Raw genomic sequence first — 27,951 nt, forward strand, 5'->3', positions numbered from 1 at the left:
TTCTAAACAAACCATATAGTCCTATCCTGCAGTCGTACTCACATCTGTTCTGTACATTTTACTCACATCTGTTTGCTCATTTTCTGACGTCTGAATAGACCCTAAGGGCTCGTTCACACGGGGCGAATTTTGACACGGAATAAGCCTCAAAATCCGCCCACCTGTTAGTTATCCTCATGTGCTTATAAACCTCAACTATCCATAAGGCAGTGTTATTTATCCTGTATGGTGAACACCAAAATAAAAAGTAAAGTATTTTGGTCACTTTGCTTTCCCTAAAATATACCAATAAAAAGTAATCAAAAAGTCATACATAACAAACATTGGTACCAATAAGAAAAAAAAAAATACAACTTGTCCCATAAATAAAGAGCCCTGACCTATCTGTCAACAAAACAGTAAAAAATTTATAGGCATCAAAATACGGTGACCCCAGGAAAATCCTTCACTTTCAAAACGTGATGTTTTATTTGTAAAAGCGGTAAAACTTAAATAAAACCCATATAAATATGTTATCGCCATAATTGTCCTAACCTGCCATGTTTAAAGTAGCCGTAAAAACAAAATGCAAAAAAAATTCTGATAGAATCATAGGATATTTCAACCTGGACCCCCAAAAAGGTTGATAAAAGCTGATCAAAATATTATATGTACCCCAAATGTGCACCAAATGAAAGTACAGCTTGCCATGCAAAAAATAAGCCCACACTTCGCTAGGTTGAAAGAAAAATAAAAAGTTATGAATTTTGGAAGGTGTATAAGCTGCCCTGCATGCTTACAGGGTTAAATGAGACAAGACCCCTATACTCATGATTTGGAGGGGGTCTCAACAGTGACTGACCTGACACTTACCCCAAATCCTGTAGAAGGGCGATTATGATTTTTTTCCCCCCACTTAAAGGGAGTTTTGCTTTCTGACTTTTTGGAAATTTTTGTAAAGCTTTATAAGATACAAGCACCAAGTACAGCAGTATAAACTAGACTAATTTATGAGAAATCACTAGATCCTTCCCCGTAGAATCAATCCAATAAGGGCCAGGAATAACACACTCTACATCGGACCTGTTACATTTATGGGCACACCCCATTTCTTTACTTGTCATCGGGTTTTTTTTTTGCCTGCAAACTGCCAGTCCAAAGGAGGACAGAGTCTCTTCAGATGGTATTTGTGAGGCACAAGAGGGGCGTAGCGGTCCAACCCCCCAGAGCCACTTTCCTGATGCAGCATTTCTGCATATTAAGCAGCAGCTTACAAGCAGTCAGTAAGTTGCTGCTCCCACGCCTGCTCAGCACAAAAAACAAGTGAAAGGCAAGACGCAGAGCAGCCAGTTGTCTCTGCTCCATGAATTCCTGGATGGGCCCTCTGCCTCCTCTCTCCTAGCATCGGCCCTGTCAACATCTGTAAAGCTTGTTTTACTTGGCAGAAAACGGCTAACCGGGAAATCATCAAAATGCCTCGGAATTACATTAAATCTGTTTTCTTTATGGCCCTAAAAAGACAGTGAGAAATCATTAACATCTGACAGCAAAAAGGAGAATTTGTTCAATGGTCAAAGGATAAGAAGTGCAATGTGTGACAGCCAGTCGTAAACGCATGCACAATACCCCTCTATGTGCTGACCATAAAACAAAACACTGATGGAGAGCTCCCAAACAGCAATACACCCGAAAAATGGAACAAGTCGTGAAAATAATGGATGAATATTGGATGGCACCGGGCGTCTATCCACTCACCTCAATAATATAAAGCACAATATTCTTGTAGAAACAGTACAAAATACACTTGGCCACCCTGTTGTAGTTCCAAGCACCATGGACCAGTAATAGGTTCTTCAGGTATTTAAACTGTAAGGAAAAAACACATAAAATAATGAAAAATATAAATAAACTGAACTATGTGACGACCGACTACTATACGCTCAATGTGGTAGAGAAAACATGAATAATGAATGAATGGCTTCATGGAGGACAAGCTATCTGATCACAATGATGTTTTTATAGAAGTGCTAAGTCCGCTGAGCTGCTAATGTATGCATCTAAACACCAGTAAAACGTTAAGGAGCCGGACACACATTACATTACTGGCATATTTGGCACCGGGCTCGGATAGGGGAAATGAATAGATTGGACCCATTGTATGGTTCTCATGAGCAAGGGCTGTCCTCTGCGAAAAACATTCAGTGCCCTTCAAAATGCCTGAAATATTAAACTTACGTAGAACACAAAATAGCTTATGGAGGTCAAAAATAAGTCCGCACAAAGTCAGCGTCTTGCCTAGGATCCTACCTGTGCTATGGAGTAGTCGGAGGAGTTTGCAGCTTGAAGTCCTTCATTACCGCTTATCCCAACACCAACGTGCGCTGTCTGGATCATGCTGACATCATTAGCGCCGTCGCCGATAGCCAGGGTGATGACTTTCACTTGTTTTTTCACCATATCTACCACCTCAGATTTCTGAAGAGGAGACACCCTTTAAAAAAACAAAAAACAAAAAAAAAAACCCAAATAGTATATAAAAATCAGTTAAGTATAATAATTAGAGATGAGCGAACAGTGAAATGTTCGAGGTTCGATATTCGTTTCGAGTAGCCCCTCAATATTCGACTACTCGAATCGAATATCGAACCCTATTATAGTCTATGGGGGGAAAATGCTCGTTTCAGGGGTAGGCAACGTTCGATCAAATTACACTTACCAAGTTCACGAGTGAGGGTCGGGCTGGATCCTCCGAGAAGTCTTCTCCGTGCAGCGTCCCCGCGGCATCTTCCGGCTCTGAATTCACTCTGCCAGGCATCGGGCCTGGGCAGAGCCGACTGCGCATGCCTGCACTACAAGCGGACATGCGCAGTCGGCTCTGCCCAGGCCCGATGTCTGGCAGAGTGAATTCAGAGCTGGAACACGCCGCGGGGACGCTGCACGGAGAAGACTTCTAAAGGTAGGAGAAGAACCAGCGTTGATTGGCTGACTGTATAGCATTCGGCCAATCAATGCTGGTTCTGCATCAAACTTTTACATTCGAAAAGCGAGTGGTAATCGAATATTTACTGCGAATAGCTAGTATTATTTTATCGAGTACGAGTATTTCGAATACCGTAGTATTTGATCGAATATCTACTCACTCATCTCTAATAATAATACTTAGTATACTCTTATTATAGTATCAGTTAGTATAAGAAATTCACTAAAGCCAAATCATGTTAGTAACTTAAAAGAATATTTAAGAATATACAAAATGTAATAATTTGCAGAATACTTTGATAAAATGGTAGGAAAGACAGAATGTAGTTGTTACCTGCAGCAGATGACGGCTTTACAGGACAGAGCAAGGTCGAGGAAATACTGTCTTACTCCAAATGTCAAGGCGTACTTCAGGGATTTGCCATCGATAATTAAAGCAAAGTCATTCTCCTTCCTAAGCGAGTCTCCGAGATTACTACAGTGATGACTTAGAATTTCACGAGTTGTCTGCAAGTGGAAAATATATTGTAATAATGCAAATACTTGACACTACATTTAGGTCATACTGTAAGGTGACACAAACAAAAACAAAATTATAAATATTTTCATATAAATACCGTATACACACACGCAAAAGCATGACAAATTCTGTATTAACCCAACACATGCATATAATGTTTCAGCTCATCTCCGAATCCTGGGACTGCTTATATGTGCTCTCCTGGCTGTACTGTGCAGCTCTAGCAAGCCGGGGTTTAAAGGGATTCCACCATTAAAATATTTTTTTTTGTGGATAAGACGTTGGAATAGCCATCGTCTCTTACCTTTAGACGTGATCTCCGCCACACCGTTCCTCAGAAATACAGTTTTTTACCGGTATGCAAATGAGTTCTCTCGCAGCAATGGGGGCGGGCCCCAGCGCTCAAACAGTGATGAGGGTGTCCCCACCTCTGCCAGAGAAGTGTCTCCAAGCGCCGCCTCCTTCTTTGTCCGCCGCATCATTTTCAATGTCTTCTTCCGGCGCAGGCTCGTAACCTAGCATAGCAGAGCAGACTGTGCAGGCGCACAGGTCACGGGAAAATGGCCACTAACAATACTGTGCAAGCGGCCATTTTCCCGTGACCTGTGCGCCTGCACAGTCTGCTCTGCTAAAAGTTACGAGCCTGCGCCGAAAGACATTGAAGATGACGCGGCGGACGAAGAAGGAGGCGGCGCTTGGAGACACTTCTCTGGCAGCGGTGGGGACGCCCTCATCGCTGCGGGAGAACTCATTTGCATACCGGTAAAAAACGGTATTTCTAAGGAACAGCGCGGCGGAGACCACGTCTAAAGGTAAGAGATGAATAGCCTTTCTAAAGGCTATTCCAACGTCTTATCCACAAAAAAAAACTTTTAATGGTAGAATCCCTTTAAAGGTTTTATCCATACGTATTCAATAGGAACTTCTGAATTAAATGGGTTGTTCATGATTTTGGTAGACCAGCAGCCAGCCCAGGCCATGGAAGGGGTGCGTCTGATCCCAAAATAAAATGATAGACAACCCCTTTAAAAGAATTGGTTAAAGGGAAGCTTCTGTTCAGGATCCTCACCCCTAGGCTAGAATAGTTAGCTGATACAACGAAGATCTGTCCTGTATTACATAGAAAAATCACCGATTTAAAATTGAACTGTGTAATGCCAAATTTCTCCTATGGTGGCGCTGGAGGAAATGAAATACTCAATAGCAAGCAAGGTTCACTGGGAACCCCGGCAGGAGTGAGCCACTTATTGTCAAGGGAACCTTGTAACACAGAGGATTGTCCAAAATACCTCAAATGCCCAATCCCCTTATGTTAGGATTGCAATGACGAGCGATTACGTTTTTCTGTTTATAGCAGGGGGAATTGCCACACACATTGCTCTCCAAAATACGTCCTCTGTGTAGTGTTAGTCTTAAGTAACATTATGAGCGGCGTGTGTATTGGGTAACTCGCCTTCAACTTAATCATTTCTGACTTGTTGTCCTTGAAAACTCACCAGCCGATCTCTGGAATATTTGCTCTAAGAAACCACAATACATAAACCCTGTGCTCAACAAGTGGTCATGGAAAAGGAAGCGCCATAGAGGTCGGAGCACTGGAAACATCTCATTACATAGGCACACCATATTATTACATTCAGGGGCGCACCAACCCCAATGGAAACCCACCCAACTGGTTACTGGTATGCAACAACAAATCAATGTGAGTCATGTGTTATATATAAGCTATATACATACACAATTCTAAATACAATTGCAAGTATTCAGGATCACGCCGGGTTGGAGTCGCTCCACCTATGACATACGCGGCTATATAGGTTTTGTAATACTTTGCATCTGCACTCCAACGTGTGGACGAAACCCTGACTGCGTGCGGTCACCAAGGTAAAGCAGAGAAGGCTGCACTAGTTCATTAGATGGTAAAAATAGTATTTTAAATAAATTACAAATTCTGTAGACTTTTAAAGGGATTCTATCATTAAAATCACATTTTTTTCTCCATAACATGTAGGAATAGCTTTAAGAAAGGCTAAACTCCTCCTATCTTTAGATGTCTTCTCCGCGCCGCTGTTCGGTAGAAATCCCCGCTTTCGTCTGTATGCAAATGAGTTCTCTCGCAGCACTGGGGGTGGATGCCATCGCTCAAACAGTACTGGGGGCGTCCCCAATGCTGCAAGAGAACTCTCCAGTGCCGTCTCCATCTTGTTCTGGAATGACCTCTCCGCGCATCTTCTTCCAGCGCTGGGTTCAAACTTCTACGCATACGCAGTCGGCTCTGCCATTAGGGGGAGCCGAAGGTGCATGCCCACAGACCGCAAGAAAATGGCCACTGCCACAGCTTACTGTGCAAGCAGCCATTTTTCTTGTGGCCATGGACATGCACAGTCACCTCTGCCCGAGGCCTAGAAGATTGAAACCAAGGAAGGAAGATGACACAGGGAGAAGACGTTCCAGAAGAAGATGGAGGCGTCGCTGGAGAGTTCATTGGGGACGCCCCCAGTACTGTTTGAGCGCTGGGGTCCGCCCCCAGTGCTGCGAGAGAACTAATTTGCATACAGATGAAAACCGGGATTTCTAACGAACGGCGGTACGGAGAAGACATCTAAAGGTAGGAGAAGAATAGCCTTTCTTAAGACTATTCCCACGTGTGATTGATAAATAAATTTGATTTTAATGACAGAATCCCCTTAACCATCTTAGCGCTGACAATCTTTTGTCTTCATCGCTTGCCAATGGCTATGACCAGGATCTTTCCTTGTCAGAAAACCAACCATGATAATATATTTGCAAAAGTGATGAACTTTTAATTGTCTCCAAATTTCAATATGGAAAAAACCTTTTAAGATTTGCCTAATAAAATCCGTGAAGACAAGTTTATAAAGTCGGCGAGGAGATTAAGATGCAGTCACAACTCCATAGCTTAGTACCAGATGTCTTCAGGTCTCAGTATAATCCATTGTAACATTTCAGCAAAAAAAATAAAATAAGCGCACAAGACAAGCACCTCCAGAGGGATCTGGCAAATGCTGAATGTGCTGGATGCGTGCCTATAACGTAACCACACAACGTGGCTACGGATCGCCCAACTTTCACCTAATGAGGGTTCACCCACTTATTTCACCTCAAAGAGCCAAACAAAGCTCCAGATAAATAACAGAACAAAAACAACGTCTGTACTCGATACAACAAAAACACTTAGTCGGAACGCGGCAAATGATACTTACGTCAAGCGACCCTTCATTTATAACAATCAGGCCCATATTCTTGGTCAGCAGTCGGCACGAATGTCCTGGTAAAAGGAAAACAACATTAGGGGTCAAATTATACTAGAAACCCTTTACATAGGTTTTCTTGAAATCCATTAAAAGTGGCTTAGGTAATGTCTTCGGGGTAATGGGTAAGAATCTTGTATTTTACTGGTGTAGAATAATCACATAAAAGATCAGCAACCGTCATCATGTGAAATTTCTTCAGGTCTCAACGTAAAAAAATGCAAAGTAATAAAATGTAAGTGCAATAAATTATAGGCTGTAAAGTTTTTATGATTCCATATTAATAAAGGCATAAAAGAGCTGTTATTTGAGATGGAGGAGTTCTAAGCCCCTGTTCACATCTGCCTCATGGTTTCCATTAAAAATGGAAACTATGACACAGTTAACACAGCACTGGATCCATCACACGGTCCTGTCATAGTGTCTGTATTACCGGAAAAACGGTGCCCCGTACGGAGCCTCTGACACAGACGTGAACTTAGTTTAAGGGGTATGTTCACACTGTACCTAATATACAGTAGAAAACGGGACAGACCTGCAGAAAGTTCTACAACAATTACCGTATATACTCGAGTATAAGCCGAATTTTTCAGCACAGTTTTTGTACTGAAAAAGCCCCCCTCGGCTTATACTCGAGTCAAGCAAAAAAAAATATTTTTTTTTTTTTTTTGGGAGGGGGGTCTGTGACCAGCCACAATAGTAATGTATAGAATCTCCCATAAAATAGTGGGGAAAAAAAAAGAAGCTTTAAAAAATATATATATATAATAAAAAAAATAAAGTAAATAAAAGTTGTAAATCCCTCCTTTCCCTAGAATACATATAAAAGTAGAAAATGACTGTGACACACAAACACATTAGGTCTCCCTGTGTCTACTGAATATAGGGGATCTGCAGTGCTCTTGTTCTGTCGGGAACGGGTTAATAGGAGGACTGCATATACTCTATATTCAGCCAGGCTGAGTTCCAAATGGGGGGGGGACCCCAGTCCTCAAGCTCAGGGAAGGGGCAGACAAACAACCAAAACACCCCCTCCCCTTCCCCAGCACCTACTGCACCCAAAAACTCCAACCATTTTAATTTTTGAAATTTTCACAGATGAGCCTCCGGCAGAACCAGCCTTGATTGGCTGAATGCTGTACACTGGCCAATCAACGCTGGTTAATGCATTCCTATGACAAGAAAAGTAAGCTCCCTCGTAACAGCAAGCTGCCAGCCTGCTGAAGAACCAGCGTTGATTTGCCAAATGCTATCACTGTATAGCATTCGGCCAATCAACGCTGGTTCTGAATCGAATATTTACTGCGAATAGCTAGTAGAATTCGATCGAGTACAAACATTTCGAATACCGTAGTCTCTGATCTAATACCTACTCGATTGAATACTACTCGCTCAACTCTAGTCTCCATATCTAGCCTCGATGGAGAAGGGAAGGGTGGAGTAGGAGGCTGCTGCCACTAGTTAATTTATTGCTTCCTTCTGTGCACAGGTAGTCTCTTATCTACAACCTAGCAGTGTTATAAGGGCTCAGAATAGCAGAGTGCATCATCAGCAATTATTTGAGTGTCTTTTCTAGCAACCTCTTCCTAGTCTTATATGCACAAAGAAACTGCATAAAAAGTGCTGAAAAAAACCCAACATATTTCTTTAATCCTATCCAACTCATATTATAAATCCTATCCTATCCTACTAATATTATCCTACTAATCCTATCCTATTAATATTATAAATGTGAAAGTTTGTGTTATTTGCATGAAATTTGCCACATACATAGATAGGAACCCCGATTAAAACATAGGCTACTTTTTATCTTGGTAAATGACGTCACTACACAACCGCAGTGAAGGAATTTAGGTTCACACAACAATAAAGGACCTGTGATGACATCATCACAGGTCCTTCAGCCTTTCTAGGATAGGATCATGCTAGGTGGTGGGTGGAGCTATATAGGATGAAGCTGGACAGTGTGAAAGCTGAAAGAAAACGGAGTCTCATGGAAGGTCAGGAGACTACAGAACATGCAGGCTTTGTGTGGGCAAGAAGAACATATCAGATGTAGAGTTTCAGTGACTGCTAAGGGGACTGTGTTGTTCTGCCTCTGATGGGGGAGGGGGGAGAACTTTGGCACATTTCAGCAACATCCATTCAGCCCTTTGTAACACAGAAGCTGCTCAGACAGTCACAAAACCCCTGTAATCACAATTGCCTGATGTAGCAGAGCTTACACAGCGCTGTAGCACATCTCTGTAGCACATCTCTGTAGGCTCTCCATATGCAAACATGTACATACAGCTGGGTATCCTACACATATGCAGCAATGTAGCAGAGCCGAGACGCGGGAGCAGGCTGATCGAACTTTAGCACATTTCAGCAACATCCATTCAGCCCTTTGTAACACAGAAGCTGCTCACACACTGACATAAGAACACCCCTCTAATCCAAATCGCCAGATGTAGCAGAGCTTAGGCAGCGCTGTAGCACAGCTCAGTACGCTCTCCATATGCAGAGATGTACATACAACTGAGTATGTTGCGCATATGCTGCGATGTAGCAGAGCTGAGACGCGGGAGCAGGCGGATCATCCACAACAGCAATTGGCTAAATATAAGCGACTCAGCGCTAACACCGACACGCAGACAAAGTCGCGGGCAGATGCTAGTAAAATATATTGCAAACTTTCTTATATTAACATGTACTGTACTATTCATTTATGCACAGTTGTTTAGAATTGGAAGCATGCTTTAACAATTTATCCTCCTCCCTATTTTGAGGTTCAGTTTCAGGTCAAATAAGCTGAAACATACGGAAAGCGGTCTGATGAGTTACATTATTACAGCGTACATCTCAGGTTGCTATATAGAGGGAAGCAGTCAGTACAGATACAGTAGTCACTGATGTCAGGTTGTCTGTGAGTAGTAGGTTTGATGTTGCTGCCATTCAGATTAGAGTTATGGCACCACATACTGCGCTCAAATCCAACTTTTATTTGTGTCCACGAGAGAGATGGTTCCGCTGGATATATCACTTTTATAGTGTTCCAGTAACCACCGAAGTTCATTTCTATGAAAGCTAGCAGCACTTACACAGGAGAAATGAAATGCAATGTCTGACAGGAGAATGAGATGATTTCTTACTCTTCCCCAGCCATGCTTCTCCGGCACCACATTAAAGGCATAGCAGAAAACTGATATATCCTTCATGTATCACAGGCTGAAAGAAAGAATTCCCATCCATCTGTACATGCAGTGATACGTCAGCACAGTCTGTACGGCTGCACTATGTTCCTTTACACATGGTATACATATATTCTAGGCACAGTGATACAACAAGACGTATACCACGGTGGAAATAGCGCTCTGAGAGTCGTACAGGCCGGGGATCAGTCATATGCGTAATTACTGAAGACGGATGAAATTCAAGGGAACATAAATGTCATGAGGATGAGAATATAGACGTCTCCCAATGCTTCGCAGTAGGAGCTGATATACTGATCTACAATACTATAGCTTAATGTGATGTATATGTAAAAGAGGTTTTCTGGGACGTTGATATTGATGAGCTATACTAAGGATAGACTATTATGATGAGATCAGCATGGGTCTGACTCCTGGGATCCCTGCCCATCAGCTTACTGCCTGTGCCTGATGTTGCAGTTGTTGGCAGCCTAGTCCCATCCAAGTGAACAAGACACCTGCAATACCAGGCACAACCACTACAGAATGTACAGCTTGAAATCCTCTTTTGTAACTCTACGTATATTTTTGCACATTTGCATTATCCCTTTCAAACAACTGATAAGCAGAGTTCCCAGGTATAAGATTGTCATTGAAAAGACCCGGACAAACCCTTTAATAGCAGCAGAAACAAACCTTTGTGGCCGCAGACCCCTGAAGTGATGCAGAAATAACCACCTTTTTATGGATCAGACTGCAAGTGCACTGTGGGCGGGGCTGTTTTAGTTACAGACAGTTGGAAATGCTCCGGCTCACCTTTGCAATCGCCATCCGATGTCTCCTCTTAAGCAGTGATTGACATTTTCAGTCTCTGTCTGTAATACAGGTATCTGTAGGCAAATCTAGTAAATTAGGCCCCACCCCCAGTGCACTTGCAGTCTGATTTACATATTCATAAAAAGAGGATTATCACTGCCCTGCTTCATCAGTTTGTAGACACAAAAGTTGGTTTCTGCTGTTAATAAGAATTGAAATAGTTATGGGCTTTGGAGATATTACATTTGCACTATACAGTATAGAAATAGGAATCAGTTTGTTAATTGTTTTTAGACCCGTAAAAATCCAGACCCCCCACTTATGTAATAATCATGTTTAGTTTATTAGTGATTGGTGCTGATTAGTATTTCAGCAGCTTATTACAGTTTTATAGCAAGTCCCTATTCTTTATACTGCAGCACTGCCACCTACTGGCTTCTAGATAAAACTGCAGCTATACAGTACACATGGTGCAGATGTACCTATAGGGACTGCAGTGCTAGTAATAGCTATTTATTTTGGTTAATAAATTGGGGCAAGTTGCCAAGTCTTTGTTGGATTGTCCCAAACACTTGGGGGGCGTGGGGTTGCTAAATATCCTTGTTTATTACCAAGCGGTCCCCCTCTTCAGGATATAGGATAATGGACAGACATTGCCATGAACACACCAAGTTCCCCACACACTTCCTAAGTGAGTCAACATGGACCACACAGGACGCTCTGGGCTCCTCACATGAACCCTGCCCCCTGGGGATGTTCTCTCATCTGTTTACTACCTTTGAAACTCTCTGCTTGGGTTATATATGTCCCCTTTCTCTGTGTATACCATGTCAGGGTCCCACCAGAGCTATGAATCCCATCTTATTTATGGAATTGGGAAGTTCATCTAGACCAGTGGTTCTCAACCTTTCTAATGCCGTGACCCCGCAATACAGTTCCTCATGTTGCGGCGACCCCAAAGCAAAAAAATAATTTTGGTGGCTACTTCATAACTGTAGGGGCTAGTTCACACAGGGGGCGGTATAGCGGATCTATAGCGGATTTAGGCACTGAGAATGACGCGGGGAGTCGCGTCACTCTCGGGTCAAAACAAGCTTGCCACGACTGTCGCAGCTTCCCCCCTGGAGTCGGATCAAATTAATGGGACGACTCGGGAGGTTGCTTCTGCCAGGCGGACGCCACGGGTCACCGAGCTGTGGAATCCACCTGAAGAAAGGGCAGCCCACTTTTTTTTTCCGTGAGCGTCACCATGCCGCTCACGCAAAAAACAAGCCTGGCGGTCTAAATAGACCTCCATTGTGAGAGGGCGGATTATGACGTGGATTTTGCACCATAATCTGCCCCCTCTGTGCCTGTGTGAACGGGCCTTAATTTTGCTACAACCCATACCTCCCAACTTTTGAAAAGCAGAAAGAGGGATAAAATGTGGCAAATTTGGCTCCGCCCACTTTTATGTTGACTCCGCCCATTCTCATTTATTTTTCACGTGCTCCCACACAGTTTAATCCTCCTATAGTCACCCGTAAATTATATGTCCCCTCTCTATCTCTCCCCCAGTTTCATGTCCCCTCCATCTCTGTCCTCAGTTTCATGTCCCCTCCATCTCTGCCCCCAGATTCATGTCCCCCCCATCTTTGCCCTCAGAATCATGTCCCCATCTCTGTCCCCAGATTCATGTCCCTCCATCTCTGCCCCCAGATTCATGTCCCCCCTCCATCTCTGCCCCCAGATTCATGTCCCTCCATCTCTGCTCCTAGATTCATGTCCCCCCATCTCTGCCCCCAGATTCATGTCCCTCCATTTCTGCCCCCAGATTCATGTCCCCACATCTCTGCCCACAGATTCATATCCCCTCCATCTCTGCCCACAGATTCATATCCCCTCCATCTCTGCCCCAAATTCATATCCCCTCCATCTCTGTCCCCAGATTCATGTCCCTCCATCTCTGTCCCCAGATTCATGTCACCCCATCTCTGCCCCCAGATTCATGTCCCCTCATCTCTGCCCCCAGATTCATGTCCTCCATCTCTGTCCCCAGATTCATGTCCCTCCATCTCTGTCCCCAGATTCATGTCCCTCCATCTCTGTCCCCAGATTCATGTCCCTCCATCTCTGTCCCCAGATTCATGTCCCTCCCTGTCCCCAGATTCATGTCCCTCCATCTCTGTCCCCAGATTCATGTCCCTCCATCTCTGTCCCCAGATTCATGTCCCTCCATCTCTGTCCCCAGATTCATGTCCCTTCATCTCTGTCCCCAGATTCATGTCTCTCCATCTCTGTCATCAGATTCATGTCCTCTCCATCTCTGTCCCCAGATTCATGTCCCCCATCTCTGTCCCCAGATTCATGTCCCCCATCTCTGTCCCCAGATTCATGTCCCCCATCTCTGTCCCCAGATTCATGTCCCCCATCTCTGTCCCCAGATTCATGTCCCCCCATCTCTGCCCCCAGATTCATGTCCCTCCATCTCTGCCCCCAGATTAATGTCCCCCATCTTGCTCACACACAGCCTGAACCTCCTATCACGCTCACACACAGCCTGAACACCACTATTATGCTAACACACAGCCTGAAACACCCCCATCTTGCTCACACACAGCCTGAACACCCCCATCTTGCTCACATACAGCCTGAAACACCCCCATCTTGCTCACACACAGCCTGAACCCCTCTATCATGCTCACACACAGCCTGCATCCCCTCCTATCATACTCACACACTGCTTGCATCCCCTTCCCACCTCTTGCTTACACTTGCTGTCTCCTCCCTCCATCTTACCTTCCAGTCTCCACTCACTGCAGCCTTCCCTTCCTGTGTAACTCGGCACTGTACTGAATAGCTCCGCCCACACCAGAGTCCGATCACATGGTCATGACGTCATCACAGGTCCTTCACCCCACTAGGATCTACCCTGCTGCAAAGGCAGCGCGGCTTCTCAGCTGCTAAAGCCATTGGAAATATGTAATTTCCGATGGCTTTAGGCGACCCCTGTGTTTTGGTCGTTCGACCCCTGCCGGGGTCGCAACCCACAGGTTGAGAACCACTGATCTAGAGGTCTCCAACAATGACCAATAAAAGAGGCGGCTGCTCTTGCTCATCGGTAGCCAGCCTTTGCCAGGAGGGGGACTACAAGTTATTGTCCAGGTGGTACCGTATACCCGCCAAGCGGCATAGGCTGATGCCTTTCATCCCTTGCACTGGATGGAGATGTGGCACTGCAGAAGGGAACTTCTTGCATGTTTTTTGGGGCTGCTGGGTAGTCTTGTCATTTAACGGGGTTGTCCCATCACAAGGATCTTATCTATACTGCTAGTTTATGTGGATTTAAGACTTTTCCTAAATACATTGCTTTATCAAAACTGCTTTGTTTGGCTGCTATCTTAATTTATTCACTTTATTGTTTACACTCAGTTTCATGGCCACTGGGCTTATCTGCTGAGTTCCCAAGTGATGTAGCTACCTGCTCTCAGGGGAGGGAGGGGCTGAGTGCTCAGCAGCAGCTCTGAGCGGTGTATGTCTCAATGGAGCTCCTCAGATAGGGGAGGGGAGAGGTGAGAGCTGCATTTCTGATTCTGGTTTAATTGAATTTGGCTGATAAGGGCTGAGATAAGGAGTCCGTTACGTCTGTATGTAATGCAAGCTGACTCAAATTCAGCTCTGCTACATCAGCTTCATACTGTGGTAATTCATTTACAACCAATCCCTCATTACTAACTGCAAACATAGCAGAGCAAGTGAAACCCCGCCCACCAATGTGCCGAAAAAAACAGGAAGTGAACAGAGCAGACAGCCGGCAGGTTGGTGAACAAGCGTTATGGGAATACCCCTTTAAGGATCACTGGCTCTCCTTCAGCCCTGCCCTGTTCCTGCTTCATATTTGTGACATTCCGTTCAAGATCTTTCTGTTTTCCATCACCTCATCAATGTGACAGGGGTGTGTATTCCAGCCCTGTGGAGGCATCAGCAACCCCCTTCCTTATGGTTTCAGAAAATGTGTTAGGAAGGATCTGACTGTCCAAGTGCAAACCAGTGATGAGGCCTTTCGTAGGTCCTAACATCGGCTTGTTTACCAAGGATAGGTCACTCGTTTTAGAAACTGGATAAACCTTTAAAAGATCCACCAACTTTATCAAACATCGTATAAGGTTTGATAAATTTAAGGAAAAACTTTGTTTGCTTTTTTAATTACAAACATATAAACAATATTGTAATAAAAAATTAGATCGTAAAATCACCAAACAAAACGGGGCTCAAAGGTGTCCACTGCCTTTGCGTTTTTCTTCTGTTGGGTCTTCTTCCCAGTTAACAATGAAAGGTACAACTGAATTGGTTGAGTATTTCTCTGCCCTATTACACGACATACAGTGTACTCCATTGTTATAGAACCTCTATCCTCTTATGAGGGTTATGTGTAAGGTTGAGCGATCGGGATTGGAAAAAATCGGATTCCGATCGGCGATCGAGTAAATTTCACGATCGCGATCGGAATTCCGATCACGATTGCGATTGGAATTCTGATCCCGATTGTTTTAGGCAGGATCAAGGTCGGAGGTTATTTCCCACAATGCTTTGCTACTGGCCAAGCATTGTGGGAAAAGCGAACAATGTTAAGAATGAATGGATGCCGCTGGCACACAGCCTGTGCCGGTGTCCGGCGCTTAACTCCCTGCGCGCCGGCTGCGTCCATTCATTCCTACGCCATAGTAGGGAGGAAACATATGATATCTACTCTTCTGTTTCCTCCCTGCTATTCCGTAGGAATGAATGGACGCAGCCGGCGCGCAGGGGTTTAAGCGGCCGGATGCTGGCACAGGCTGTGTGCCAGCGGCATCCATTCATTCCTATACTCATCAGCTCTTTATACAATAGAGTCGATAGACAAGTCCACTTACCGCTGCCACTCCCCGTCTGTTCTCTTCTTGCCTCTTCTCGGTCCGTGCACGCCCCTAGCTCCCAGGTTACTGTTACAGACCTAGGAAGAAGGCGGGGCTTGTGGCTTAGGAGAGTGTGGGCAGCTACTGTACCCGCCCACATTCTCCTAAGCCACAACAAGCCCCGCCTACTCCAAGCATCAGTAACACTAGCCTGGGAGATGGGGGCACATACGGTGCTCTGCAGACATACGCAGTAGAAAGAAGAGAACAGGAAGAACAGCACGGATCGGTAGTGGCAGCTGGTAAGTAGACAACAGGGCGGACTTAGGTAACCGGGGGATTTTTTAATCACTACACAACGTGGATTCTAACAATTAAAGCGTTCAATTGTTAGATTCCATGCTGTATAGTGAATAGGATACTTTTTAAAATCTGATCTCCGATTAGTAAAAAAAATCCCATTGACTTGCATTGGGATCAGAATTGGGATCGAGATCGGGTTCGAATGAGAAATGATCGGAAATTGGATTTCAAAATCGATCCTGAAAAGTCAAGATCTGCTCAACCCTAGTTATGTGCTGAATTTTTAGATATTTCTTGGATTAAGCTGTTCTGTTATTGCCAGATAAAGTCACACATTATGAAACATGGCAATGCACCTTCAGAATCTGCCGTCTCTCTCCAAATGCCCCCCTTCAATCACATTACTACATGCAGCCACCACATCAGGAAATTGAGCAATTCACCTCCGAGTAAATGAAAGCTTGAAGAAAAGCATTACACAAGACAATCTGCAACGGTAAAATAAAACCGTACCAATGTTAATAGCCGTTTCCTGCTTATCTCCGGTGAGAATCCAAATTCTGATATCTGCTTTCACCAAGGTTTCAATAGTTTCTGGTACGTTGTCCTGTAGCTTGTCTTCAATGGCTGTTGCCCCGAGTAGATGGAGGTTCTAAAGTAACATAAAAATATAAAGATAAAGGTATAGGCAAATCTAGAGATGAGCGAGTAGTGAAATATTCAAGATTCTATATTCGTTCCGAGTAAAGCCTCAATATTCGACTACTCGATTGAATATCGAATCCCATTATAGTCTATGGGAAAAAATGCTTGTTTCAGGGGAACCACTATTTGACTAAAGGAGAGTCACCAAGTCCACGAGTAGCAGGAGGAGAGTGTTTAGGAGTTGCGCTGTGCAGTTAAAGCGCACGGATACCATTATATTCTATGGAGTCTGTGTGCTTTAACTGCACAGTTGCACTGATAAAAAGTAAGCTCCTTTGTAACCGCAAGCTGCCTGCTCTCCTGACTAGCAAAGACGAGCCTGCGACAAACCAACACTGGTTCTGCAGCAGGCTCGTCTTTGCTAGTCAGGAGAGCAGGCAGCTTGCTGTTACGAGGGAGCTTACTTTTTCTCATAGGAATGCATTGTCCAGCGTTGATTGGCCAGTGTACAGCATTCGGCCAACCAACGCTGGTTCTGCCGGAGGCTCGTCTGTGAGGAGGTGGAGTCTAAGATCGGACCAAAATGGAGACTGCTGTGGTCTGATCTTAGACTCCTCCTCCTCACAGACAAGCCTCCGGCAGAACCAGCGTTGATTCGCTGCATGCTGTACACTGGCCAATCAACGCTGGTCAATTCATTCCTATGAGAAAAAGTAAGCTCCCTCGTAACAGCAAGCTGCCGGCTCCTAGCAAGGATGAGCCTGCTGCAGAACCAGTGTTGATTTGCCGAATGCTATACACTGTATCGCATTTGGCCAATCAACGCTGGTTCTAAATCGAATATTTACTGCGAATAGCTAGTAGTATTGGATCGAGTACGAATATTTCGAATACCGTAGTATTCTATCGAATACGCAAATTCGTGAAGCATTCCATATTTTTCAATACCGTCCCTGCTACCTCTTGTGTCACCCCCTCTACCTCATAGATTGTAAGCTCTTGTGAGCAGGGCCCTCAGTCCCATTGTGTGAAATGACTTTCTTTGTAATGTATCTTTCTGTCTGTATTTGAACCCTACAAATTGTACAGCGATGCGAAATATGTTGGCGCTATATAAATAAAATTTATTATTATTACCTACTCCATCGACTACTACTTGCTCATCTCTAGTCAAAAGATAAAATGATAAGAGATAAGTAATGTCATTAAATCTAAGGCCTTATGCCAATGACAGTGCGCTGTCTACATGGGTGCCGATGCCATGTTCTGTTGAATATGGAGTATATCCTATCCAGTTAACCCAAATTTCTGCAGAGGGATAAATTGCTGATATAGAAGACAACAAAAGCCAATGAAAAGTGACTGAAAAAAACCCAACATTTTAATGACTTTTCATTGGCTTTTGTTGTCTTCTGTTGTAAGAAATCACCCTACAGCAATGTATCCCACTGCAGAACGTTGGGTTAAATTTGCTACATCAGGGGTAACACAGTGGCTCAGTGGTTAGCACTGCATCCTTGCAGCACTGGAGTCCTGGGTATGAATCCCGCTAGGAACAACATCTGCAATGAGTTTGTATCTTCTCCCTGTGTTTGAGTGGATTGCCTCCCATTCTACAAAGACATACTGATAGGAAAAAAATTTACATTGTGATCCCTATATGGGGCTCACAATCTACATCTATATGTATTTATGTGACAATAGGTTATCCTGAATGTAGTGAGCAACTAGATCACAGATCCCCTTTAAACAGTGTTTGCTGATATGTAGAGATCCGTACCCCTGGATTTTCTTTGTGCCCTGGTGCATGTACCAGTACATCAATACGGACACGTACAGGAAAGCATAGTGTGATATTTCAAGGTTCGCACCGCAGATCATCACAAGGGAAGACTAGTCAACTCAGCCAAATACATGAAAGTGAACAAAATATCTTTTTTCCATTTCAGAGGGGCAGGTCTTAGCACTTTGTGTGCTGGTGAAATGTGCGACATAGTGCAGACTCCTGATTGAATTACACTTTACAATAACACCAGCTCGGCCGTGCACCCTGGAAATGAGCAAAGGCATAAGCTCAGGAGATGACAGAGTTCACACCCGGCAGAAATAAACCCCTGGAATAAAGAGGACCCTGTGCCCAGATTCTCAGGTAACGATACGGTTTATGGAGTAATAATTGTTGTACTGAACTAATTTATGCAGCTGCTTTATGGTCTCAAAGGGCTATGGAAAAGTGGAATATGACAACATATTATATTAATAAATACCATAAGTAAATAAGGAGCGAATAGCCTCAGATATAAAAAAAAATTGCAAACGAGGTAATTTCTGGTTAGGGCAGGTTCAGATCTGCGCCCGGTCATCAGTTTAGCTAATCCAGCCTGTTTCCCTCTTCTGCCCCGCGAAACTGGACAGGGGAAGGAAACCCAGCGGTCAGCTCTCAAACCCTTTCCCTTGAATGGGTTTGCAAAAGTGACCGCCCGTGAGCGTCTTCTGCCTGTCCGCCGGAAACCGTTTTTTTAAAACCGGACACAAAGTTGAACATGCAGGACTGTGTGTCCGGTTATAAAAAAACGTTTCCCCGCCGACAGGCAGAAAACGCACACGGGCGGTCACCTTTGCAAACCCATCGAAGTGAATGGGTTTGAGAACTGACCGCCAGGTTTCCGTCTCCTGTCCAGTTTCACAGGGCAGAAGACAGAAAACCGCCGGATTGTCTAAAACAGAGAACGGGCGCAGGTGTGAACCCGCCCTTAGATGTGGAAAATACAATCCAAAAACTTTCACTGCATTTCTGCATATTTTGCATTCTTGCCTCCCCCTATAAAGCCATGGAGAAATTGCAGCATTTTTGAAGGTAAAATTAACAATTGCAATTTTATTTTATGCAGTGTTTTTATTTCCCCACAATGTGGAGAAAACATCAAACAAAACCTCATCCACTTTGCTGGGTCATTAAAATGCAGCATTTTTTTACTGCTGTGTTTTTGTCAGATATACTATTCTGGCCTTACCCTTACAGACATCTCCGGTTCATAATAATGGAAAGTGACCAAGGACCGAGTGTGTACACCAACTACACAATCTCTCTCTCTATCTAATCTATAAAAAAATAAAAACAGAGACACCAAGCGCTCTAAGTGTATTATCACCAAATAAAAGGAGGATATAACTTATAAAATAGATTTACGACCGATAGGCCTCTCACCTGACAGGGTTGTGATGAAGTCACAACACCAACAGCAGTGATAGTGAATGAACCAGATGAGAGTGGCTGCGGTTCCATCTCTAAACACCGGGGGCCCGGGTGATGAACAAGAAAATAGCAGGGGTCAGGGATCCGCGCTCCAAAGGTCGTAGGAAAGAAAATAGCCAAAAAGTATTCACTTGGTTAAACAAAATTTTTTTTTTAATGAAGATAAAAAAACACAGTAGGCACAACGCGTTTCGGATTATCCAGAATCCTTTTTCAAGATGCATCCCGCCCGACGTGTATTTGTGAATTGCGCACTTGAAAAAGGATTCTGGATAATCCGAAACGCGTTGTGCCTACTGTGTTTTTTTATCTTCATTAAAAAAAAATTTCATTTAACCAAGTGAATACTTTTTGCCTATTTTCTTTCCTACGACCTTTGGAGTGCGGATCCCTGACCCCTGCTATTTTCTATCTAATCTATGTCCCTCATGGTTTGCTCGCTGTCATACATTGTTTACTTCCAGTGGATAAAAATGAAAGGGGCAATATGGTGGCTCAGTGGTTAGCAGCTTGCAGCGCTGGAGTCCTGGGTTCGAATACTGCCAGGAACAACATCTGCAAGGAGTTTGTATGTTCTCCCCGTGTTTGCGTGGATTTCCTCCCATTCTACAAAGACATACTGATAGGGGGAAAAAAAATTTACACTTTGATCCCTATATGTAAATCCCTATATGGGGCTCACAATCTACATAAAAAAAAAATAAAAAATCACTCCATGGTCATGTGATATACAGTCCATGGTTCCATATCATTATGCATAATATATATATATATATATATATATATATATATATATATATATATATATATATATATATATATATATATATATATACACACACACACACACAGTGTATGCTATTATTTATATAATTATATATATTAGATTATTATACATATAAAGAAAACCTCCCTAATGAGCAGGTCCCTAAAACCCCGAAGTATTAGCCAGGAATCCCCTAATTTCATATCTGTCGGCTCAGAGAGCCCTGACACACAACAGAGCCCATGCAATGAATTAGTTACTGTTTTTGAGCATCGGCGGTGTAAATCTGTGAATGACATCACCGCCATCCTTTCTTGCTTTAGTAATTTACTATTCCACTACTGTTGTCCTATAACATGGAAAACAAGAAGTTAAAACCTAAACAGAGCTCCCAATCACCAGGTAGGTCTGGACCCCATTACCCTGCCGATGGGTAAAAAAGCAAAACTCAAACAGGTGTGACCATAAAGTCGACAACGCCGCAGGGGGCTGAAAACACAACCTAACAGGTGCATTTCCATCAACAAATAACCTGCAGCGCAAGCGAAAAGACTTCACATAGGAAACTGCCCGTCGGACAAGTGACCATGAACAATATACAATGTGGAGCCAAAACTAAGCAGAGGATAAACATGTTGGAGCGAATTCTGGCCATGAAGATTTCACATTAGGGATATACACTGGGCTCGTGCAGGGGAGCGCGGAGAAAGCCATCTGACTGAAGAATGTTTTATTTATTCTGCAGATTAAATTATTTAGGAGACCGGCAATTTTGTGGGTCAGAGTGCCCATGTGCCGCATGCTGCCTCTAGATCAGGGCGTACTGATGTCTTATTAATGATGACCCCGCAGATTTAATACGCCGATCTTATAGGTTTCTTACAGCAATTCCTTTATAACTCAGGGAACGGAAAGTCATGTTAGTTCTCCTCCAGCGCCGCCTTTTGGAAGGTAGCTCCTTACTTCAGGGAGTACAGGTCTGATTTGGAAGGAAATATGGGAACATGACTTGGAATATGGGCCAACCTAGTAAATCTCTTCCAAAATGGGAAATACACCAATCTGCAGACTGTTTCAGGGATTTCTTTTTTTAAATGTAGATTGTGAGCCCCATATAGAGATCACAATGTGCATTTTTTTTTCTTCCTATCAGTATGTCTTTGTAGAATGGGAGGAAATCCATGCAAACACAGGGAGAACATACAAACTCCTTGCAGATGTTATTCCTGGCAGGATTTGAACTCAGGACTCCAGCGCTGCAAGGCTGCAGTGCTAACCACTGAGCCACCGTGTTGCACCCTGTTTCAGGGATGAGTGGTACTGCTCTCTGTTGACAGGCAAATGCAACAACTGTCTGCAAATGGGTGCCCTTTCCTTTTGGAAGAGATTTACTGGTTTTGGCCCATATCCCAAGTCATGTTCCAAGATAACTTACATCTGTACGGAGCCACTTCTATTGTCCATCCTGTAAACAATACAGGGCTAGAAGAAGGCGGCTCAGTCCGGAGACCAGTGGTCTGGCACCGTTCACTGTAGCTCAGCTACCACTGACTTCAATAGGAGCTGAGCTGTAGTGATCATCGGGCCACTAGACAATGGATGGCGCTTTTTGCCTCTGGTACCTAACTGTGTAATGGACGGGTGCAGGAAGCGGCTCAGTACAGCCGATCAGTCCCAGGGCCGGGTGTCGGCTCCCTATCAATCATATATTCATGGCCTATCCTGAGCATAAGCCATAAAAAATTAGCCCAGACAATCCCTTTAGGCAAGTCTCCCTACACCTGAAAAGATGGTCTCCACAAGGGCACATAGTATCCTCCTAATCTATATAAATAGAGTCAGAATAAGTCATCGATTGAAGATCACAGGAGGGTTGACGCCTGGGACCCCTGCAGATCAGTGGTTTGAAGTGATAGCAACACTTCACAGACCATGTGATATAAAATACATTGGACACAAGGTCTGGGAACTGTTTCGCTGCGATACCAAACACAACCACTGCGCAATATATAAACATAAATGGGAAATGTTGGGGAAGGAAAAAATACAGCCCACTTACTTGAACTAGTCCAAATTGACGGTGATAGTTATACAGCCAGGTTCTGGGACAGAGGTTGCACGTGAAACAACCCATCGGCTATGGGGAATATCCATAGAAAAATAAAGAAAAAATTTCCAGCTCCACTCCTTAAGTCCCTTTTTGATAAAACGTAGCGTTTATTTATGCATAAGTAAAATTCCAGTATATGCGCAATATATGGCGCTGCAAATCTCACTCGAACACTGCAGTCTCTTGAAACAGCTGATCGGCAAGGATCCAGGGTGTTGGTCTCCCACTAATGTTCACATGATGACCTATGCTAAGAATAAGCCATCAAGCTCCTTCAAATTTTATAAATATGAATGCCAAACTCAGAAATCCCATTGAAATGAAAGGAGCGACGTGCGCTGTCAGACCAGTCAGGATCTGCAAAGGACCCCTTATCATGCGGGCAAGGGTTAACTTGTTGTAACTAGACATCCCTTTAATAGCAATATTTCCCTTAATTTCCCTGTGCGCACATAAAGGGGTGACCCATTACAGGTCACTATAAAGCTTGTCATTTATACATGGCTACAATCCATCTCTGCGACCTCAGACACACCGTACTTTGGCGTCTTTCTGACTTTTTAATGAGACCATAAATGTCATACCCTAGAACGCCGCTTTAACGGAAGATATGCTTGGCCATATAGCGCTCCATAAAACCACTGCTCGGATTTACACTACTGGATTACACATCATCACTTACCTTCTCTATTAATTCATAGCACTCTTCCAGCTTCAGAGCCCTGTTCTGTACGGAGGTGGAGGCTCGGTGATACACTTGGAGCCATTCTTCATATACACTGTCCGGGATAGACGCCACAGCAAAACAGAGTGTTCTCAATCCTGTAGACAAGACAAAATGACCCAAGTATACCGTAAAATGGCGCCCAAACGATAGGAATACTTGTTCTATACATGTAACAATTCATGGACATGTTTAGCATATATGACTAGAGCATCTCCTGATGTATAGGAGGAACATGAGCTACACAGTCCAGTCATATTAATGTGACCACTGCCTACTTTTGACGTCAACGTTATGTAACCAGTGGTAGAAGGCGCGTGTCATCAGCCTTCTGGGTGCACTCATCATTGTGCAAGGCATGATGGAGCAACACAAGTATGCATCTATCCTTGTGGACCATGTTCACCCCTACATGCGAATTGTTTTTCCTCAGGATGATGGCATCTACCAGCAGGACAATGTGACGTGTCATAAAGCTCGCAGTGTACGTGCGTGGTTCGAGGAGCACCAGGATGAGTTTACCGTACTCCCTTGGCAAGCCAATTCCCCAATAGTGAAGCTGTAGGACCACCTCGATCGGCCATGGATGTTCAACCACGTAACCTAGCACAGCTGGCCACGGCACTGGAGTCGGCATGGCTCAACATCCCAGTGACATCATCACAACATCCCCTCTCTTCCTGCACGTCTCGCAGCCGTCCGCTCTGCCAAAGGGGGTTATTCTGGATTTTGACAGGTGGTCCCATTAATGTGACTGGACTGTGTATAATGACTTGCTCTGTGTAGATTAGGATACTTCTATGAAGCCCCAAAAGTTCACCTATTTCATTTTTAATGCCCCTTGAGTACATACATTACTGTCCATAGAAGCTAGTGTACCAGACCCCTCCTGACAAGTCTGTTTTACTAATTCATACCATTCCATTTGAAATAACAATTTGGCAGAATCTTATCTTAGAACTCGGCCTTGTGCTGTTCCTCTGTTATCCCTACTGGAAATGTGTGCATTAACTAACAAGTGGATGTTACCAGCTGGGAGAACATCCCTGTCCAGTCGGTGGTGCCAAAGTCAGACTATGCAAGGACACCCTCTTCCCAAAATAACAACATTCAATTTATCCATACATTTCTAGGAAGAACAACTATTGTAATTTCCCGGGGAATGAAATTAGCGTTCACCAAAACCAATATGACAGGAGAGCCGACAGATCCTATGTAACTAGTAACACGCAATATGCTACTGTTTCACATATCAAGTTCTTTTGGTGACAAACAAGAGGATGACTGATATAAAGTGCCCGCTGAGGATTCACTAAGTAGGTGGATTTGCTGAGTGTTGAGATGTCCATTGAGGAAATGTAATTATTCATCGTACCTTCTGTAGCAAACTGTTCCAGATGTTTCAATGTAATTTCTTTGTACTTGGAGGTTTCAGCCAGGCGGTCATAAACAACTGTGTCCTAGTACAGAAGAAAAGATAAAATGGTAATATTGCCTAGAACATCCAGATATCTCACTTAAAGGGGATGATGTCATAAAAAGTATCCTCTATCCATCTCAGCAGTCAGCCATCACACCATTCCTGAGCACACGGGTGCTTTTCCTTCCCCCGCTGTGCATTGACCACAGCCAGACTGACTGTGGGTGTGAATGGTGGTGGATGACATTACCATTCACTTCAATTGGAGAGCAGGAGATAGCTGAAGTTAAGCAGTCAGCCATCTCTGGCGCTCCCACTGAAGCCATCCACCGCTCTTCGTGCCCACATTACGTCTGGCTGCGGGAAGGCTGAATGTACAGTGAGGAAAATGGCTTCATGTTCTCAACCCATGGCATAACGCCTTTGAGGAATATTCTGTAGTGGAGTTCTTATAAAATGATGGACTAAAAAAATCATGCAAAACACAAAACAATGGATACCAGATGGACCACATTATACTCATTGGGTCCCTCAGGATCTATTGTTGTCAGTCATTAGATGGAGTTACATGGCAAAAGGTTCTGCATAAGTTTTTCTTTTTAATTTCTGTTGGTGATGGGCTTAGGAGTGCAGTGGGCGGTCCTATGAACTATGTAACAGCTACCTGGGTATGTACACTTATAAAGGAAAGCTCTCACTGATATGTCCGCCTAATGGATCCCTAAGCCGAGTCCTATGAAGCTATCAATCTGCTCAGCTTCTCCTGCTCTATAACATGCTGTCTCTGGTTTGGATTGCTTTTCAATGAGATGGATTCCCTTTAAAGCTTTTTTCACACTGGTCTTGGTAGTGAGACTTGGCCTGTGTGTGAGCGGGCACCCGGCAGGTGATCTCCTAGCCTGGTACTAGGAGTCTACAGTAAGTCTCCATGCTACATAATATCCAGCACTGTACTCCTATGGGACAGAATCTAGCAGAGAGAGGCAGGGACTCCTAGAAACATAAATAACTATAATCCTAGGAGTCCATCTCCCGCATGGTGTACAGGCCGATAAATCTGGCTAAAACATGGACCGAGCCTCACAGGGGTGGGGTGTGTGTGTGGGGGGGTGGGGTGTGTGTGTGGGGGGGTTAACACGGTGGGCTCAGTGGTTAGCACTGAAGCCTTTCAGTGCTGAGTCCTGGGTTCGAATCCCGCCAGGAACAACATCTGCAGGGGGGGGGGGGGGAGGGGGAGTCTCACAGCTGAGTTAGTGTGAAACCAGCCGAAGTGTATGCTTACACAGAGGAATTTGGAGTGAATTTTTAGGTGGATTTATCCTCAAAATCAGTTTAAATTTCAGGCCTTAATCTGCCTCCTGTTGTGGTAGACACTTCATTTTTTTTTTCACAGTGCTAAAGTCCTGCTCCATCTTGTAGCGGATTCTGTAGCAGAATCCGCGGCAAGACTAAAGCTGAATAGCCTCATTGTGTTTGTGGCTCATCAGTAAGTGACCTGTAGAGGAGAGTTGAAACTCTGTTTCGGCTCTCTGATCCGTGATGCAAAGAGCTGGAAAGTGATGAGTAATCTAAGATGGAAGACCACCTCAAACTCCTCTTTACTTTCTTCCATGTGAGCGACCTGTATCTGCGTTTAGCCAGCAGAATGTACTAAATATGATTGGACTAACTTCTATTATATACAAACTATGGGAAGAATATGCAAATCTGTCTTCCATGATGTAATTAGGAAGACAGTTGCTGCCTCAGTGTTGCAAGCCTCATGTCCGACCTTCCAAGAGGCCTTTGTTTTGCAATGACGCTGAGAATATTACCAGGTATAGTCTCTCAATCGAGGACAGCTGTTTCGATCTGGTTGGATCTCTTCAGCCCGATGTAGAGACGACTATAACCTGGTAGAGGTGAGAGGCTTAGACAGGGTTCGGGGGATATTGTCACTCCTTAGGGAGAGACCACCATATAGGTGTGTGTGGAGACTTGTTAAGCCTTTAGCACTCCACTTTGCAAGGAACTATGGGAAGAATATGCAAATCTGCCTTCCATGATGTAATTAGGAAGACAGTTGCTGCCTCAGTGTTGCAAACCAATAGAGGGTGCTCACTGGAATGTGCAAGCCTGTCTTAAGACAGGATTCCAGTGAAATAACCCAATAATGGCTGCTCCCTATATGGTGGTCTCTCCCTAAGGAGTGACAATATCCCCCGAACCCTAAGCCTCTCACCTCTACCAGGTTATAGTCCTCTCTACATCGGGCTGAAGAGATCCAACCAGATCGAAACAGCTGTCCTCGATTGAGAGACTATACCTGGTAATATTCCCAGCGTCATTGCTAAACAAAAGCCTCTTGGAAGGTCGGGCATGATGCTAAAGGGAGCAACCTTTATTGGGCTATTTCACTGGAATCCTGTCTTAAGACAGGCTTGCACATTCCAGTGAGCGCCCTCTATTGGTTTGCAACACTGAGGCAGCAACTGTCTTCCTAATTACATCATGGAAGGCAGATTTGCATATTCTTCCCATAGTTCCTTGCAAAGTGGAGTGCTAAAGGCTTAACAAGTCTCCACACACCTATATGGTGGTCTCTCCCTAAGGAGTGACAATATCCCCCGAATACAGACTATGTGCAAACTCTCTATGTATCTATTCTGTAATTTATCCACTGACCACTTAGACAAGGGTCTTAAAGCTATGCCGTCATACATCCACAAGTACTCTATTAATAGGATGACTGCGGTGGAGGGGAGTCTGATTCCCTATGGCTCCACTGCAAGCAGACAGCACACGCAACATGCTGATCCTGCAAAGCAATGGCAGGGAAATAATCTGATTATCACATTGTTACCGCTGATAAAAGAAAATAGTTTCTATAGAGATGGAAGAGCAATTGTCAACTAATCTTATATTCAAGGGCATGGGAATGGGAACGGTACAACACATGCAAATGTTTATCCCTAATATATGAACATCACCAGGGCAGGGGAAAGCAAAACACAGGATTTACTTTCACTGTATGCTATAAGTCTATGGCAAAGCTGGTTTGCTTTTTGTATATATGTGGGGAATGCTGACATCATCCACTTTAAAGGGATATTCCAGCAATTCAAAGTAATCCCC

The 27,951-nt window shown here is 44.0% G+C and overlaps 1 protein-coding gene across 6 annotated transcripts in view; it reads right to left on the reverse strand.

The window, feature by feature from the left end:
* ATP8A1 (ATPase phospholipid transporting 8A1) overlaps positions 1–27,951 on the reverse strand; it is a 165,481-nt gene that overhangs the window by 35,869 nt on the left and 101,661 nt on the right. For all 6 annotated transcript variants that reach the window (XM_075261481.1, XM_075261466.1, XM_075261473.1 and 3 more), the window contains 7 exons: positions 24,793–24,877; positions 23,376–23,515; positions 16,430–16,568; positions 6,703–6,767; positions 3,293–3,465; positions 2,287–2,470; positions 1,735–1,845 (listed from right to left, as the gene is read on the reverse strand). In XM_075261481.1, coding sequence (XP_075117582.1) covers positions 1,735–1,845; positions 2,287–2,470; positions 3,293–3,465; positions 6,703–6,767; positions 16,430–16,568; positions 23,376–23,515; positions 24,793–24,877 — 897 coding nt within the window. The remainder of the gene's footprint in view (positions 1–1,734; positions 1,846–2,286; positions 2,471–3,292; positions 3,466–6,702; positions 6,768–16,429; positions 16,569–23,375; positions 23,516–24,792; positions 24,878–27,951) is intronic.

Source organism: Leptodactylus fuscus, chromosome 1, assembly GCF_031893055.1.
Source record: "Leptodactylus fuscus isolate aLepFus1 chromosome 1, aLepFus1.hap2, whole genome shotgun sequence".
Lineage (NCBI taxonomy): Eukaryota > Metazoa > Chordata > Amphibia > Anura > Leptodactylidae > Leptodactylus > Leptodactylus fuscus.